General features: G+C 43.5%; 1 protein-coding gene across 4 annotated transcripts in view; it reads left to right on the plus strand.

Annotated features, from left to right (window-relative positions):
* The window catches only part of LOC127043896 (dynein axonemal heavy chain 5-like), a 644,537-nt gene that overhangs the window by 599,592 nt on the left and 25,514 nt on the right, over positions 1-19,431 (plus strand). For all 4 annotated transcript variants that reach the window (XM_050938120.1, XM_050938119.1, XM_050938121.1 and 1 more), the window contains one exon: positions 10,706-10,838. In XM_050938120.1, coding sequence (XP_050794077.1) covers positions 10,706-10,838 — 133 coding nt within the window. The remainder of the gene's footprint in view (positions 1-10,705; positions 10,839-19,431) is intronic.

Consider the following 19,431-nt stretch of genomic DNA (forward strand, 5'->3'; position numbering starts at 1 on the left):
TGCCCTGGTACTGACGGCACCGAGAGCCTCGGACCAAGAGGCTCCGGGACCGAGAGGCACCGGGAACATCCAGTATAGAGACTTCCTGAGGAGCCAAGGGCCAGTATGGGCAGGCTCTCAGTCAGGTGCACGATCTAAAGCCAAGCTCCCTAGCTTGGCACTGACCATGCCGAAGAACATCCCAGTACTGACCAGTGTAATGGTGCCACCTGATGCACATATACAGCTCTGCAAGACCTCGGCACGATAGTTCTGACCCTCTCCTCTCAGACTGCGCTGCCATCCCCGGCACCAAGCTTTCTGGTACTGCAACTTTTCACCAGACAGACGGACCTGGCAGTTTCTTCTACGCCAGGGACCTCCTTACTCGGTACCAGCGGTACCCCAGCAAGGTGTGATCCAAGCCACATCATCACCAAGGGGCTTCAGTGACACCTCTCTCCAGTGATGATGATGAGGAGGATGACTCAGGACTGTACATCCCTCGCCACTCCTCTCCTAAAACTGGACTTTCACATCACCAGCCACTGGTAGACATGCAAGCCTGGCAGCCCTAACCCTGGCTACCACCTCCTATGGCCCTCCCACCCAACTCGCCATACTGGGACCCATGGGCCATTTATAGAACGCATAACCCACCAGTCTCCAGAACACCCCACGCTCCCTCACCAATGGCTCCAGCATGAGGAGGCCCAGGATGAGGAGACTGAAGAGCAGGAGGATGCACCTGAAGGAGACACCTTGCCCCCTACACATATCTCATCCCATTGAAACAATCATGCCACCACCCCCACATCGGGGGATGACTTCAAGTCCTTTCAGACCTTTTCAAGAGGGCAGCGGACTCCCTCAATAGCTCCTTGTCTGAGACCCAAAATAAGCTCACTGACATTCTCCAGGCATCCCCATCAGCAAAAATAGCACTTTTTTTATTAACACTGCTGTAATGGATCCAGCGAAAACCATCCTGCAAAAGGCCGGACAAAAAAATGATACATGCCTTTAAAAGGGCCTGAATTTCTCTTTACCTACCACACTCCTAATTCACTGGTAGTGGAGGCAGTAAATCAGAGGGGCAAACAGCAACTGTCTAGATCCGCCCCTTACGACAAGAACTGGAAGAGGCTATACCTCTTTGGGTGCAAAGCCTATTCTTCTGCCACCTTGCAATTTTGAATCGTGAATTACTCTGTACTGATTGCAAAATACACACACAATCTGTTTTCTACAATGTCATCTTTTATTGAAAATCTTCCAGAGGACAAGAGAGAAGCATATAAGTCCAGCATCTCCGAAGGTTCTCTCATCGCAAGGACAACCCTCCAAGCCTCTCTCCTTTCCGAGGACACAGCAGCATGCTCCATCGTGACCTCCGTGGTCATGTGTCAGGCATCTTGGCACCACCTATCAGGATTCCCGAGAGAGATGCAGGCTGTGGTTGAGGACCTCCCCTTTGAGAGTCAGAAACTGTTTGCCGAATCCACCGATGTGTCCTTGCATACTTTAAAGGACTTCCAGGCCACCTTAAAGACACTCGGAATCTATGTCCCTGGAAACAAGAAAAAGAAGGGCAGTTTTTATAAGCAAAAATTCTGGGCTGCACCATGCTCCTAGCCTCAAAGACACTGTACCCAATGCTGCAAACAGAGGAGATGGGACAAAGGGAGAATCAAGACCAGCCTTCCACATCCCAGCCTTCCACTTCTAGGCCATCATTTTGAAGGTCTGGTTGAGGGCCCGAAACATCTACACTCTCTAATTCCGGATCTCAACCCCACTTTAACATCTTCCGGGGACCACCTGTCACCATATAACCCAGTTTGGAACAATATCACCACATACAGATGAGTCCTGGAAATTATCCAGCAGGGTTACTCCATCCCATTTATTTCTATCCCATCTACCCAACCCCCTTCCCCGTCCCTCTTCAGGAACCTCTCTCACGAGCTCCTATTACATCAGGAAATAAACCACCTCCTGCAATTAGGGGCTGTGGAACCTGTACTAGCTCAACACAGGGGAAGAATATTTAATTCCCATTATTTCCTCACTCAGAAAAAGAATGGCGGATGGAGACCCATTCTGGATTTACGCAAACTCAACAAGTTTGTGAGAACACAGCGATTCAAAATGGTGACCCTATCGATGATAATTCCAGCATTAGAGAAAGGAGATTGGCTCTTGTCTCTCGACCTGCAAGATGCTTACTTTCATGCCACCATTCATCTGGCACACAGAAGATTCTTGTGCTTCACGCTAGGACATCAACATTACTGATATAAAGTGCTACCCTTCAGACTGTCAGCCACCCCAACAGTCTTTTCCAAGGTCCTCGCCATCACTTCAGCTCAACTTCACAGAGGTCATGATTTTTCCATACCTGGACGACTGCCTGTTAAGAGCACCAACATGGCGGGCAGCACTAGAAGCCACACAGACCACAATAGCCCTCTTTACGAACCTTGGACTTCAAATAAATCTTCAGAAGTCCACTTTGGTCCCATTCCAACAACTGGAATTTATAGGGCCCTATCCTGACTGCCTCAGAGCAACAGCAAGGTCAATCCATCAGCGCTTCCTCAACTTAACCACTCTGATTACGATGATCATGGACAGGAGGGGATGTGGGGTGCTGGCTCTGAGACGGGGCTCAAGGCTGGAGCAGTGGGTTGTCATTCAGGAGGGGGTATGGGGCACTGGCTCTGGGAGTGGGGTTGGGGTGCGGGCTCCCACCATGCAGCACTTACCTTGGGCAGCTCCCGGTCAGCGGCACAGTGGGGCTAAGGCAGGCTTCTTGCCTACCTTGGCCCCATGCTGCTCCTGGAAGGGACCGACACCCCTGTCTGCAAGCACCACCCCCGCAGCGCCCATTGGCCACAGTTCCCCATTCTCGGTCAATGGGAGCTGCAGGGGGTGGTGCTTGCAGGCAGGGGCAGTGTGTGGAGACTCCGTCCCCCCACCCTGGGGCTATGGGGGCATGCTAGCTGCTTCAGGGAGCGGCGTGGGGCCGGGACAGGCAGGGAGCCTGTCTTAGCAGCAGCCCTGCTGCACCATCAGACTTTTAGCAGCCAGAAATCGCGATCGACTGGGAGAGTCTCCAGGACCGACCAGTCAATCGTGATAGACCAGTTGGTGACCACTGATCTAAATCAACCAATATACTTACATGTGTTTTTCCCGAAACCACATGCCAACAACAGGGAGGCTTCTCTTCACACGCTCAACATCCAAAGAGCACTAGCCTTTTACCTAGAAAGAACAAAAACATTTAGAAAATCATCTTGTCTCTTTCTCTCTAGAACAGAATGATTGAAGGGTCAAACCATCTCTAAACAGAGACTATCTAAATGGATATCAGGCTGTATCCATTTGTGTTACTAGCAGAACAACCTCCCTGCTCCACCAGGAGTCCGCACACACTCCACCAAAGTGTTATCAACATCAGTAGCATTTTTTTAATGATATACCTATCTCGAACATTTGCAAAGCAGCTACCTGCGCCTCTACCCACACTTTTACTAAACACTATGCTCTCGAGCAACGATCAGCTGCAGACACACAGTTTAGACTCTCGATACTAGCCACTGTCAATAAACCAACTCCAAAGCCCCCCCTCCACTGTCCATAGTCACCTAATGCTCCACAATGCTCCATAGTCACCTAACGTGGAGCACCCACAGGGACACTCCTTGAAGAAGAAGAGAAGGTTGCTAGCCCTGTGCAGTAATTGAGGTTCTTCGAGATGGTTGTCCCTGGGGTTTTCCACTACCCACCCTCCTTCCCTCTACTTCGGAGTTTCATGCTGATCCTCTAGGGTAGAAGAGGAACTGGGGGTCGGTTGGCTGCGAATGCTAGGTAGCCACTCAGAGCCATGCAAGATGGCTGCCACGCACGTGCGACTAACTGGGACGCTGCTACTACAAATCTGCAATTACAAATGCAGGGCGCCAAGGCACCTAAAATGGAGCATCCACAGGGACAACCATCTTGAAGAACCTCAATTACTGCACAGGGTGAGTAACCTTCTCATCTGTAGCAAAATGACAGGCTCCCATCTCTCCACATGTGTGCAGATAGATGCAAATATAAATGTCAGCACATCATGCAGTTAGGTTTATAATGAAAAAAACATTTGTCTTACAAGTTGAAAAACTGATCGCTAGGGAATATAATGATGGAATTCTAAAGGCATTATTGCTGATTGGAGGTCAGCTGCGTAACCAAGTGACAATGTTTTTTCCCTATATAAGATTTGGTCTAAATACATTTCAACTTTAAATTCCCCTCTGCTGGGTGTTTTTATGTCAGGGCTTCTCAAACTGGGGGTTGGGACCCCTCAGGGGATTATTACATGGGGGCTTGTGAGCTGTCAACCTTCACCCCAAGCCCCACTTTGCCTCCAGCATTTATAATGGTGTTAAATATATAAAAAGTGTTTTTAATTTATAAGGGGGGGTTGCATTCAGAGGCTTGCTGTGTGAAAGGGGTCACCAGTAAAAAAGTTTGAGAGCCACTGCTTTATGTTATTCCATAGCAGCATGTGACCCCCCCCCAACCAATAAGAGAGCTGTAACAGTACTGATAGGATGGTTTATACATCCCACGCACACACCAGATTTCATCCTTCCTACCTTGAACTGGTTGCTGGTGCCACTCTAAAGCAGCTCTGTTTGTGGTGGGAGTGGCAAGGGGGAGGGGCATCTCCCTGAACTTGCCTTTCCTCCACACTCGTGCCATATTTTGGAGGGGGATATCACCTCTCAAAATGGTGTCCTCCCCAAATCTGCTGACAGGGCAGTACAGGGGTGAGAGGAGACTAATGAAAATGATTCCAAAACATTATCTTAACTTCCAGTTTTGAAGTAGAAGCAGATTGAAATTCCCAAGCTGCTATAGTAACTTACTTGGTGTCACATTTTGGGGTGCAACCCAGACCAGTGAAAAGTTGTGTCACTGCCTGACCTATAACCCTGGTTGCCTTAAAATGCTCTGCTGCTGTAGCTCCCTTGTCTGGATGCTCCCAGCCAGCATATAAGCCTGCATTGAGTTTTGGTGTGATAAGCAGCCCTAGTTCAGCAACTCTGACTGCAGCTGCCTGCTTCTTACACCACAGCCACACTCTGCTCTCTACCAGCCTTGGTTACTATTAGCCAAGTGACTCCAACATATCCCCAGTAAATGTACTTTCATTGTCTCTGTCTGATGACCAGGCTGGTTAGATAAGCAAATACACAGTTCTTTATGATCCAGACGTGCTGAGTCCCAAACCAACTTCTGAGCTTTGATGGTTCTGTTTACAGCATATGTAAATTGCAACTCCATTGTCACTGGTCACCCTGCTTCATTTGTATTTGACCTGAGCAGACCTATTTTGTTCAAATTCACTTTAAAACATAGTATCAAAGAACATCCATAACTCCACATGCGGTATCGTTACATACATTCCATCATGACACTATTCACCAGTGTATTACTGGTTTTCAAGTGATACCCACAAGGCATATTTTGTACAAATATCAGGAATGCTTACGGTCACACTTGGTCACTCCTCTTGGTTCATGATAACAGCCCTTCCACTGGAACTCAAAGTACTGTGTTACCTATAAAAGCAACAAAGAGTCCTGTGGCACCTTATAGACTAACAGACGTATTGGAGCATAAGCTTTTGTGGGTGAATACCCACTTCCTCGGATGCATGCAGTCTATAAGGTGCCACAGGACTCTTTGCTGCTTTTACAGATCCAGACTAACATGGCTACCCCTCTGATACTGTGTTACCTATGCACAACTGGGTAAGGAGCATGCATGCTAGGACCAAGACATTATACAAACAGTAAGAACTAGTATGACTGTTTTCTTCCATTGCCTCCTTTCTTAAATTGTTGTATTTAATGTTAATTGACATCTGTTTACATTCCACTTCACAATCCAACTGTGACTTTATAAAATATATACAAATAGTGAGGAAATATTTTTATCTGGGCTTTTTGTAATTAATGTGTTTCATTTCAGAGAGGGCTCTTTTGACTAATGGGTTCTGTCTTCAGGTTTCCTTTCTTCTAGTCAGGTTTTCTTAATGTAATTCTAGAATAGGGATCAGGAAATGAGTGATCTTGTTGGGATCTAGTGTAAACAATCAATCATGGCTCAAGATTTATGTGCTTCATCATGTAATTAACAATAAGCTTTCCAAGAGCAGGACTGTAATTAGCAAAACTCACAGAAGCTCACAATTTGACTCTCATCTCCACGATAACAAAGACATGACAGGTTATGAATTATGTCATTAATTCAAAGCCTTATGCGGCGTTGTGCTTGATGCTCAAGTCTGAGTGCTGTGAATGCAGCTAGGGTTGAATTAATACAGTATAGTTCTTGCATTGATATGTTTCATTGCTATTATGGAATATTACATAGGTTTGCATTTTTAAAAAAAATGTGTTTCATAGAAGAATTCCCAAGCCCTGGGAGTTGCTCTGTATTATAGTGTTGTGGCAGCATCACTATAACTATAGCTGAGGAGACACTCTTGTTTTAAGCCTCTCATTTTAGATTCACATACTTTAACTTTTTGGAAAATTACCTTTTGGAGTGAAATTACCTAGACTTGTTCTCATCCTGGAAGAAAATGTTTTGGGGCAGTTTGCTAAAATGCCACTTTTAAGTTATCTAAGAATGGGGAAAGGGGGTTTTGCAAACTAAAAAAATTTTTCTTTTGTTTTTAAAGGTGAAAATTAATGGGTCAGATTCTCCATGGTGCCTCTCCTATGTGAAGTGCTCTTCTTATATCTAGCATGTATCACACTTTTTCTTTGGGATTGTCAGGGCTAAATTCCAACTCTGGCACTTCAAATGCAGAAGGTGGGGCCCTCAAGGATTCTAAAAATTAATACTGGCCACTCCAGGCTTGTATTAAACTCCCAAGGTTACAGCTTTCTCTGACCTTGGATGGGTAGATGCTGCCACCACTCAAGTGCAAAACCCCTTTGAGAACCCAGGAAGACTCAGTTCGGAATTCCTTCCTGTGGGGTACCCTCAAGCCCTTTCACCCCGCTCTGCGGAGGAGCTGAGAAAGAAAACATAAAGGAAATCAGCTGTTGCCACCAGCTAATTAAAAAAAAAAGTGTGCACAAACCTCTTAAGACACAGAACTCCAATCCTATTCTTTAAAAAGGTACATTTTATTTAAAAAAAAAACAAACAAAGAAATAAAGAAAATACATCTGAAAACTCAGGCTATTACTAAATTTTAAAGAACAACTACAAGGATTAAGCACCAAAAATAGCTTTCTTAAGGTCCAGCTTAAAGGTTACAAGCAAAACAAAAGCACCTGGGGTTAGCACAGAGGAATCCACAAGCCATAAAGAAATAAAAAAGATAAATCTAATCATGTCTTCCTAGACATTTCCTGATCTACTTACATATCTAGGGTTTCAAATCAGTAGTTTTTAGGTATAATACAGATGATTTTTCAGACCTGGCCCAAAGCTTCTTACAGCATCGCTGCTCTGACCCCCTCTCCGCAGGAGAGCAACCGCAAACAGGCAAAGGAGAAGTTTTTTCCCAATTTTAAAAAGTTCTAGCCTTCTCATTGACTCTTTTGGTCAGGTGCCCACTAACTTCCTTTTACCTGTGCATAGCAGTGAGACTTTTTTAACCCTTTACAGGTAAAGCAAGTAGAGAACAGCTACTAAGAGGGATTTTATAGCTAAGTGGCTGGGTGGGTGTCCATAACAGGGAGCTACCCCCGCCTTCATTTATCACAGGAATACTGAGGCAAGACACTGAGTGGAGCAAACAGTTGTTATTTTGGCACCTTAGAGACTAACAGATTTGTTTGGGTATAAGCTTTCGTGGGTAAAAAACCCACTTCTTCACACTTGCATCCGAATAAGTGGTTTTTTTACCCACGAAAGCTTATGCCCAAATAAATCTATTAGTCTTTAAGATGTCACTGGACTCCTTATTGTTTTTGTGGATACAGATTAACACAGCTACCCCTCTGATAGTTGTTCTTTTGGCCGTTAGGGCAAAAGAAGTGAATTTCCTGTGAAATTCTTAAAAATCAAAGGCTGTTTGCAAATCATTTGTGAACAAAAAAGAGGGCGGTATTCACAAAATAAATTGTCCACAGGAAACTATTCTCCCAGCTCTAGTCTTAAATGCTCTAGTACTATCTGCTTTTCATGATTTAGAAAGAAAGAAAGAAAGAAAGAAAGAAAAGCACATTGACTCATTCTGTAGAATGAGCTGTCAGACTTGAAAATATAATCCGTTGGCTCCTACTCCTTGGACAGCCTTTCTGTAAAATCATATATGCATATGATTAAAATCTAATGAATAACCTCACTGGTAGTTGTCCCCCAAGGAGAAAACCATGTAAAGTTTAAAAGTTTATTTTCAAAGGCCTGAAGATGAAACCTGAGAAATGGAGGCTATCAAAGCATTTACTGTCTTGTCCTATCAAGTATCACCATTCAAGTGCTACACTTGTCTTCCTTTTTAAAGAGGAATGCTGCTAGATATAACGTTATGTCATTACAATAGCATTCATCCTTAGGACTTGTCTACATGGAGAAATTAGTGTGGTGAAACCTAGGGTGTGAATTTCAAGTGAACTAGCTACTGTTATATTAATGTAAATGGAAAAAATGAGCCAAAGATTTTAAATAAAATAATAATTAATGGAGATATCCTATCTCTTAGAACTGGAAGGGACCTTGAAAGGTCATTGAGTCCATCCCCCTGCCTTCACTAACAGGACCAAGTACTGATTTTGCCCCAGATCCCTAAGTGGCCCCCTCAAGGATTGAACTCACAACCCTGGGTTTAGCAGGCCAATGCAGAAAAGAAGGAAAAACAGACAACATACCTTCTTCCCTTTCACTGTAGCTGGACAGAGTTTTAGAAGGAAAAACCTCTGTGTATGACAATCTTTTAGATGGTATTAAAGATGGTAATAACTGTCCTTTTGGGTAAAAAGAGAAGTTAGCTGAGATGAGCTGGAGTTGTTGCTATAGTTGTTAAAGTCTGATCTCATTTAATTTCGGTGTTTGGGATTCAGCTGGCACTTGAAGGGGTGGCATTGTCATCTGGAACTTTCTCTCTGGCCCAATCTGGTCTGGGCATCCCTCAGGATTAGGATAAAGAAGGCCCAGGGTCCCAGGAACCAATAGGGGTGGCACCTGCGATGATGATACTCGCTGCAGTAGCCTCCATCTGTTCTTTACTATTTTTTCCCTTTCCTCCAAAGTCTTTCTCCTTAAGGACCCAAAAAGGGAGTGGCAGGTGGAATAGTCCATCCCCTTATTATTTTGTTCACCAATTAGGCCTAATCTCCAATATATCACGTTTGTTTTATTAACTTCCAATCTTTTTTTTAACCAAAAATGGTTTTAACATAGTCCATGAATTATATTAATGTGGCCTTTTTGTTTGGACTCAGTTAGTCTGTCTGGGTCTTTTGCACCTGTTTATAACATTCATTATTGAAAGCAACTTCACTTACTTTCTATTAACATTTGTTATTTTAGGCTATTGTAACATTTTATGAGCTTTCATATACTTTTCACAATTAAGCTTACAATTAGGGTAAATTTATAGGCTCGATTATCACAACACTACTCTTTATTAACTCCATGTGTACATGGATACTGTGCACCGTGTGCCTTTGTGCTCTTTAACTTATTACCCTTTAAAGTATACTAAGCTAAGCAGCCTGAGGGCATTTGAATGTCCACTTGTGAGTTAGTCCTTGTCTACAGTAGGAAATTAGGTTGATCTAACTATGTTGTTCAGGGGTGTGAAAAATGCATACCCATGAATGATGCACTTAAGCCAACCTAAGCCCCGGTGTAGACAGCACTAGGTCGATGGGAGAATTTTTCCATAGACTAAACTACCTCCTCTTGGGGATGGTGATGGTGGATAGATTACCTACACCGACTGGAGAATCCCTCCCATCACCAAAGGTAGTGTTTTCACTGAAGCACTGCACTGGTGCACCTGCAGCGTTTCAATGTAGACAGGCCCTTAGTGTGGTAAAACTAGTGTGCTTTAAATTTACACCCTAGCTTACTCTGCATTAACTTCCCTGTGTCTTTCAAGTAACCCTTGGTGTCTTTCAAGAAAAGCACAAATTAGAATTTAATGGACATTTGGCCTTGCCAAAGTAGTACCCGCTGTATTAGGCTGATGTTTGATTTTATTGGAATTCTAACTCTATCTTCTATTGGAAGAATAGTTTCCTTACCTTGTCAAATCTTTTTTTTAACTTTCCCTTTATATTTTTAATAGCTTACATTTAACACAGTACTGTACTGTATTTCCTTTTTTCTTCTTTTTTTCTCTGTGCTGCTTCCTGAATGCGTATTTTCAGTTCCAAATAAGGTGTGAGGTGGAATGGTCAGTTCGTAACTCTGGTCTTCATAACTCTGAGGTTCTACTATAGAAGTAAACGTCGTGTGTCTTCCAAAAGCTGGCAATCTCCCCTCCATTGGGATGAAGCTCCTTTTTACTAGGCCTGATGAGTCACAACATACTAGACCATAAAGCTTGTGTAGGATGAGCGTTGCCTATCCGTTACTGTGTAGTTTGGTTTTTAGGGTTTATGGGTAAAATTTTAAAAAGTACCTTTGTGCTTTTGAAAGAATTAGATTTGTATATATACATAAAAATAGATATTTTTTTCTACACTTTGTTTAGGTGAAAGCCCAACTTCAAAAGATGGGAGCAATTCAACCCTTAAATATATTTCTACGTCAGGAAATTGACCGTATGCAGCGTGTTATATCAAGAGTTCGAACTACACTGACTGATCTCAAGCTGGCCATAGATGGTAAGTATATAATCATACCCCATTAATTTCTAAGGATTATAACAGTATTGTGACACTAACAATGTTCCCACATCTACCTCAAATTTATGGTGCCCTGGTCTTGCAATTCATTGTGCCCTGTGGCACTGCTGTACCCACATGAACCCTATTGAAGCCAATCTGTCTTTGCAGAGCTGCACTTCTGCACCTGTGTGCTATGAATTGCAGGATTGGGACCATAAACTGTATGGCAAAATGATTCAGCGTCAAACTTAAGGCTTAATTGTGTAGAACTAAGAAGCAGCATAGTTACAAAATTGCATACCAATTAGTGGGGGGAAGTGGCATTCTGCACATGTTGGAGCTGAGAGAGTTTAGCTTAAGGTAAGAGATGAGCAGTAGTGAAGTGAAGGGGATGGAATAGATGGCTCGTGTTGCTTTCTGTTTCCTCCTTCTCTCATTCCATTTTGCCCATCTGGTATCGTTGAAATGGCTAGCAGGAAGGAGAATATAAAACGAGGCTCCCAAAAGAAACACATAAGAAGATTTTTTTCAGTATATAAGAATACTCTCCACTTCATTATCTGAGTCATTCATGAAAATATTGAGTAGTGCTGGACCCAGGATTGACCCCTGTGGGGTTCCCAGTTTGACAGTGAACCATTGATAAATACTCTGAGTAGGGTTTTTCAACCGGTTTTTTATCCAGATTATATTTTTGAGTTCAAATTATAGTTATTATAGTTGTAGCTGTGCTTTGTACTCACTATTGTGTTCCACCCGTTAGTGCTGTTTTAATTGTGAATTGATTGCCCAGAGTTTATTTCACAGTTGGAATGATATAATACTCCACATAAATCTGAAAGTAAAAGTAAAAGTTGTCCTCTGAAGTTACCTAAATAAGTGTGAGTTAGACAGAGCAGTCATTTCAGAGGCGGTCGGGTTTTTGTGGCTGTATATCCTTTTCATTTTGGGAATGAAATGGCCCTGAATCAAACCCCCAGGTCGAAATGCCCGAAATTTTGGTGAATTTCCTGTCTGGATCTGGAAGCAGACTTTATAGATTGGTGTCAGTATCTAGGAGTTACTGTGTTCGTGGCTAAATGAAAAGCAAGAGAAGGAGAATTAATGTAAATTTTGACTTCAGAAGTTACTGTCATGTTCATTATGAAGAAACTATACCATTATTAAAGGTCAAACAATCCTTCCATTATAACTAAAGTTTTGACAACCCTAATTTTACATTATTTTAAATTAATACCACTGCTCCTGGAATTTTTTCAGGCATAAATGTATGCCAGGGTATAAAGCTTGAGAAAATTTAGATAAAGTTTCTGAGAGAGAGAGCTGTGGGAGTCCAAAAAATGATACATTCTTGACTTTTTCAGACCATTGTAACTCAGAAAAGGCTTGGTCTGGAAATCCCAAATATGAGATTAATATGTTGCCCTGGCTGAGTACTGGTGCCTTTCACTAGTCTTTTTAGGTTTTGGTTGCAGATTTGATATGTTATTAAAAGCCTTTTCATCATATGTTTTGAGCTCTGCATTGATCTATGTAATGCATGCTGTCTAGTATGCTAGCTTTAGGTGCTACTTAAATAACACATCAGTATCATGCATGTTTCCTACGCTGCACAGCCACAATGCTGAAGTACTCATGAACCCTGTGGAAACATAATAGGAGTTATGTGGAGGATAAGTACCTTGCAGAGTTCCTAAGGTTTATGGCTGTATAAGCTGACATTCATCTTATTTTTTGGAAAGATGAAGGATCATCATTTTTCAGTTAGTAGACCCGGTAGCCAGGAGGAATGATAGTTGGAAGTGGAGGGAGACCGTCAGGGCAGGAGGCTTTGAATTCTGTTCAGATCTATGATTCCAGTGAGTCAGAATGCGTTACACACATTATACATGGCACCTTACAAACATAGTTTAGTTAGACCTCAAAAGACCCTGGTAAACTAGACATATAATTTTACCTTCATTTTACAAAGGGAGAAGTTGAAGCTCAGTGAGTTGATCTTGCTGTGTTAGCAGCCAGATTAAAATCATTGTCTCCTGCGGGCTGGGATCTTATTGGCTTCTGATGGCTGCCTGCAAAGATGAAAAGAACTCTAGTGCTGCTAAAGATAATGACATTTTTGTTTAGCTCATATGATGGGGCTTGTGCATTTGGACTGAAGAGTCCTTTGTTCTCTCCCCACTGATTCCCACAATGACTGTATGGGAGCCACATAAGGAATCATCAGGGTATTCCTCTTCCAGAGGAGAATTTTATTTGGGGATGTTTGGGAACATTCAATAAAGCATTCGTAAAATGTGGCAATCGGAAAATTCATGTTTTGAGACTTCTGTAGAAAAAGAGCTGATGTGTTTTGCCACCTCATAACTCAAAAACATTTTGGCCCAATAATTCCCAATTTTTATTTTTCTTCTCACCCTGAGGAAGGCTGGTTCCTCTGATTATCTTTTTAAAAGATAAAAGATACTTTTGGACATATTACTAAATCTTATATACACACTTGGCTTGATGCTGAATATCTAAGAGTGTTCAGAAGAAAATTGTGTAGATTTAGGATAAACTACAGGAAACAGAGAAGACTTTAAAATATGCTGCAGAGCAGTTTTGTAATGTTCTACTGACCTGGTGTAGGACAAGGCTGTGTGTGTGTGTGTGTGTGTACGTGTACGTGTGTGCACAAAATATTATTTTTTGTATCATCTATCATCATGATAATGTGTGGACATGTAGATTTGGTGCCTCTGCTGATAAATTTTCAAGACAAATTGCAAGGCTAAATTGTGTGCGATTATTTTTTAAAAATGACAGCAATCTTACTGAATAGAGTAAATAGCTATTGTGGAGAATGAGGGAGTTAAGTGTACTATTTTTACAAATATGTGCATCTCGGTTTACCTGGTTGGTGGTAGCCTGCCTGACTGCAAGGTCTTAACTCAAAGGAGGCTATCGGGGGGTGGGGGGAAACAAACAGGAAACAAAACAATGGCTAAGAAAAGGTACAATCTGCGAGAATATCAACAGTCCTTGAGGGAACTGGGGGAAGGTATGAATTGGGGAGTGCCCCTGCCTGGCTCCAACCAGGCTGGTAAGGTTTACTCTTCCATGCACAAGCTCAGGATCAAAGTGGGTGCTAAACCATTAAATAACCTCAAGCCTAGAAAAGGAAGAGAATTGAGTGTGTTGCCAGGAGCCACCCAGGGAGTGTGAGTGAACACTGACAGGGATGCAAGAAGACACAGAGAACATACTGCAGCTGCGAAGTCTGCTTCTTCCAGCCTAGAAATGGAGGTAAGTGGGCTGAATAGAACTTACCAAAGCTTGCAAGGAAAGATTAAGAGTTAGGTAAAGGTAAATATGAGTATAGACCTTTATTGTTTTTGCTCTTTGCTCTGCATCCTGTGTACCTTTGGGTGAATGAATAAATAAAGCTTTGTTTTGAAGCAGCTGTTTGTCAGTCACTGTAACCACCGTCACAGGCTCCCAGAGCAAAGGTCTTACCGGAGCAGAACTCATTTGGACCTGTTGGGTTAATACAGTTGGTAAACAGAGGGGCTGCGCCTCAGGGTATGTCTACACTACGGGATTATTCCGATTTTACATAAACCGGTTTTGTAAAATAGATTGTATAAAGTCGAGTGCACGCGGCCACACTAAGCACATTAATTCGGCGGTGTGCGTCCATGTACCGAAGCTAGCGTCGATTTCTGGAGCGTTGCACTGTGGGTAGCTATCCCGTAGCTATCCCATAGTTCCCGCAGTCTCCCCCGCAGTCTCAATTCTGAGTTGAGATCCCAATGCAAAAACAGTGTTGCGGGTGATTCTGGGTAAATGTCGTCACTCAATCCTTCCTCCATGAAAGCAACGGCAGACAATCATTTTGTGCCCTTTTTCCCTGGATTGCCCTGGCAGATGCCATAGCATGGCAACCATGGAGCCCGTTTTGCCTTTTGTCACTGTCTCCGTATGTGTACTGGATGCTGCTGACAGATGCGGTACTGCAGTGCTACACAGCAGCATTCGTTTGCCTTTGCAAGGTAGCAGACGGTTACCATCCCTATTGCACCGTCTGCCATGCCATGGTAAATTGGCGATGAGATGACAGTTATCAGTTGTTCTGTACCATCTGCTGCTGTCATGGGTGCTCCTGGCTGGCCTCGCTGAGGTTGGCCGGGGGCACATGGACAAAAATGGGAATGACTCCCCGGGTCATTCCCTTCTTTATGTTTTGCCTAAAAATAGTCAGTCCTGCCTAGAATATGGGACAATGTTTTTGACCCTTCAGGCATTGGGAGCTCAGCCAAGAATGCAAATGCTTTTTGGAAACTGCAGGGACTGTGGGATAGCTGGAGTCCTCAGTCCCCCCTCCCTCCCTCCATGAGCGTCCATTTGATTCTTTGGCTTTCCATTACACTTGTCACACAGCACTGTGCTGTGGCCTCTGTATCATAGCCTGGAGATTTTTTCAAATGCTTTGTCATTTCATGTTCTGTAACGGAGCTCTGATAGAACAGATTTGTCTTCCCATACAGTGATCAGATCCAGTATCTTCTGTACGGTTCATGCTGGAGCTCTTTTTGGATTTGGGACTGCATCGCCACCTGTGCTGATCAGTGCTCCACACTGGCCAAACAAGAAATGAAAATCAAAAGTTCGCGGGGCTTTTCCTGTCTACCTGGCCAGTGCATCCGAGTTCAGATTGCTTTCCAGAGCAGTCACAATGGTGCACTGTGGGATACCACCCGGAGGCCAATACCGTCGATTTGCAGCCACACTAACCCTAATCCTACATGGCAATACCGATTTCAGCGCTACTCCTCTCATCGGGGAGGAGTACAGAAACCAGTTTAAAGAGCCGTTTATATTGATATAAAGGACCTTGTTTAGTGGAAGGGTGCAGGGTTAAATCGGTTTAATGCTGCTAAATTTGGTTTAAACGCGTAGTGTAGACCAGGCCTTAGAGACACAGTCTAAGAGTGGTAGGAATGTGTGGTTCCACCCAGATGGGGTGAAGGTAGCAAAATCTGCTGCGTGAGGGGTGCATGTCAGAGAGACTAAAGGGATTCTAAAGCACAGCTTGCCCTGTAACCATGACAACTATTTATAAGCAATATGAGAATATAGGAACTAGAGGCTTGATTAATTCTCTTTTCATTCACATGGGTTTTATCCTTGTCAACTCCCTTGTTTCAGTTGAGTTATTCCTGATTTACATCTATGCACATAAAAAGAGAATCAAGCTCAGAAAATCATGTTCCTGCTGAAACCAGAGCTTAAGATCCCAACCGCTAATTTGAACTGCACATCTGGATCTTCACCTCTCTAGTTGGAGGCAAATTCTTCCAAATGAAGAAGTTCACAACTGGTCCAAATCCGAACCTTCCCATATTTCAGGATGTTCAGATCCAGCTCATTATAGAGATAGGTGTGAGCACAAGCAGTAACATGGGGCTACTGTATACACATAAGTAGGCTTGGAAAGATTAAATTTTTATCTGTAAATGAACATCAGTTTCACTGGACACACGCAAACCAATTAAAAACTACTTCCATCTATAATAATCCAAATTTACAGCTAGGCAAAGTAAGGAAAATGCTGCTTAACTTATTAGAGTTTGATTTAAGGACATTTCTTATATAAATTTTGACGTGTGATGTTGCCAATTGGTATTTTAACAGTTATAAAGCTTTGACTTTTTGAATCTCGTTGTCTACTGTCATTAAATAATTATTGGCTGACTGTCCCATAATTTCTCGTAACTGTGAGAATTTAAATAGATAAAAACTAAAGAAATGCTTAAATCCCATAATTCCATGTAACTGTAAAGATTTAAATTGATAAAAATAGGAAAAAATAAACATATATTATCCATCAAAATATGGGGGAAAAATTGAACTCCGCCAAGCCCTCAGATAATATAAAGTGAACAAAACTTTCATTCTGTTACATGGTGAGTCACTAAACACAGAGCCACAGAATAGGATAAATGTGCTAGGATGTAGCTGTGCAGCCCCTTGACATAATTACTTTAATCAGCCACAAAAACTATAGTCTTGTTCCGTATTGAATTGAACACCTACAGGAGCTTTACCTTGCCTCTTTCTCTGCGCAGTAGTTGGAAGCCAAAAGAGGCTGCATCTACACTATGAGCTAGGGGTGCTGTGTGTATATGTGCTTGACATAGCTCATCTATGCCTCTGCTGCCACTGCTAGTGTGACCACAGCTACACAGCTATATCTACTTGCCCTAGCTCGATAAGAGCTAGCACAAGTAGGTATGTGCCAGCAGGAAAATCACACCCCTACTTAATTGTGCAGGCATAGCCAGAGACAGGGCAACTCAGGTAGAAACCTGTTTTAAAAGCTCTAATCTACGTACAGTATGGTTACAGTACAAATTTTGTTAGAAATATCAAAAAAGACCCTTCAATGCCTTTAAATGATCTGACCTTTAATCTGTCAGCTTAAATTGTACCGATGAAAGGGGACCCGACCACATAAAGTCCAAAAATAACTGTTATAAACAGCAGGCAAGTGAAGTTCATAGAACATTACAGCCAGTCATGTTAAGTTCATGAAACGTTCAGTCAGCCCCTTTACAGCAGGCTGCCTCCTGTTTTCCATTAGTTAAATAGTAGAAATGTATGGCATCGCATTATTCACTCAATGTTCCCTGTGTCTGCCTTGTTACTTGAGTGTTCCTGTTTTCTGGAATAGATGTAGCTGTCCCTCTCAGTTGGTAATTAATCCAGTTTCGCCCCACTATTTTATTTTTATCAAAGCATCTGAGCTGCTGGAATGCATAGCAACGCCCACAGATGGCATTCAGTCTGCCCTGGTGCTGCAACTCAAGCACCATATCCCTGCTGCCAAAACTGACACCCACTCACTCAGCATAGTAATGCAAAGATGTAGCCAAGGCCAGGGCACTGAGCACGTCTTCTCAGCCTTTACAGCTCTTTTGTTAAGTTTGCTTCAAGTTCGTAACAAAAGTCTGGTTTCTTATTTTCAGCAACAATCATGAGTCATCACAGAGGGGCATGTGGAACAGTGTTCCCAGTTGTAGTGGGAGACTCCCTGGTGTCTCTCAGATGGTGCACAGGGAGCAGAGTCTGGTTGTGTCTCCCTAACTATGAAGCTGCATCATAGGGAAGTCCCTAATGGCTGTAGAGATGGCATAGCTGGCTCCTGTACTGCCCTCTGCTCCTGGGGAAATTCTGCACCCTCGGGGGGTGCAGATTTCTTGGCTTCTCTGCAGAAAAATGGGGGAGCAAAAAATCTGTGGGGAGCACACACCCCTTCTGTGGCAGTCTGGGCACATCTGCTGGGAGCAGCTGGCAGCAGAGAGCAGATCTCTGCGGGGGCATGAGGGAGGGTGGGGGTGCATGCATGTATCTGTGAAGGGACGTTAAGGGAGTGGGGCTGAGCCTGTGCCTGCGTGTGAACAAGGGAGAGAAACTCAGGGCTTGTCTACACTGGCAATTTACTGTGCTGCAACTTTCTCACTCAGGGATGTGAAAAAACACCCCCCTGAGCACAGCAAATTTCAGCTCTGTAAAGTGCCAGTGTAGACAGTGCCTCAGCTGGTAGTTACGTCCCTTGTGGAGGTGACCACACAAGTCACGTTAAATCGCTGCCAATGTAGACTAGCTCTAAGGTGCCACAGGGACTCCTCGTTGTTTTTGCTGTGTTTAAGTTAGAGAAGGCCAAGTTGAAGAAATGCCCCTTGAATGTGGAGCAGAAGGTGGTGACATTTATGATATTCTTGGAGTGGTTCCTGGAGGAGTTCATTCTACAGTCTCGGACTTGCCCGTCTCCTGCACAGACGAGCTTTACTCTTAGTGTAGTGTGGCCGTGGAGTGAAGTGGTCAACAGTGCTCTTCATCCCAGAGCTTTAGATGATCTTTTAGATATTCTGGAGATAGCCATTGAGCATCTTCTAGATAAGGACTGAGATCTTGAACTTGACTCGATGATCTATGGAAAAGCAGTGTTGCTGAAGAGATGCACTGTAGCATTCTGAACTAGTTGGAGTTTCCTAAAAGCTAACAGCTTCTTGCCTAGGAATATTGCACAGACAGGAGGTGAGAAAGGCAGGTATAACTGAGCCAGGTTATTGTTGCCAGGAAGGGATGGCGTCTTATAGCCAACTGGAGATGGTAGAAAGCACTACTCATGGATAAGGCTAAGATTTTGTCATGATTATTTTTTGTAAAAGTCATGTACAGGTCAGGGGCAATAAACAAAAATTCACGGAAGCCGTGACCTGTCTGTGACTTTTGCTGCTGCGGCTCCATGATTTTCCCCCACCATTGTGGTGATTTGGATCTGTGGGGTTCCCCTCCTGCTTGTGGGAGCTGGAAGCTGCAGGGTGACCATATTTCCCAAAGAGAAAATGGGACACTCCCAGCCCTTCGCCAGAGGCGTCCATCTCTCCCCGTGCAAGGCTGTCACCCGTCACTGGAACGCTGAGGAGGGCCCCCTCAGGAGTCTGCACCTGTCGCTGGAGCCCCTGTTGCTGCTGTCACTGGAACCCTGCCAGGGCCCCACTGGCTGCCAGCTGGAGAGTACTGCAGCTCCTGGGGCTGAAGC

This window comes from Gopherus flavomarginatus, chromosome 2 (genome assembly GCF_025201925.1).
Source record: "Gopherus flavomarginatus isolate rGopFla2 chromosome 2, rGopFla2.mat.asm, whole genome shotgun sequence".
Lineage (NCBI taxonomy): Eukaryota > Metazoa > Chordata > Testudines > Testudinidae > Gopherus > Gopherus flavomarginatus.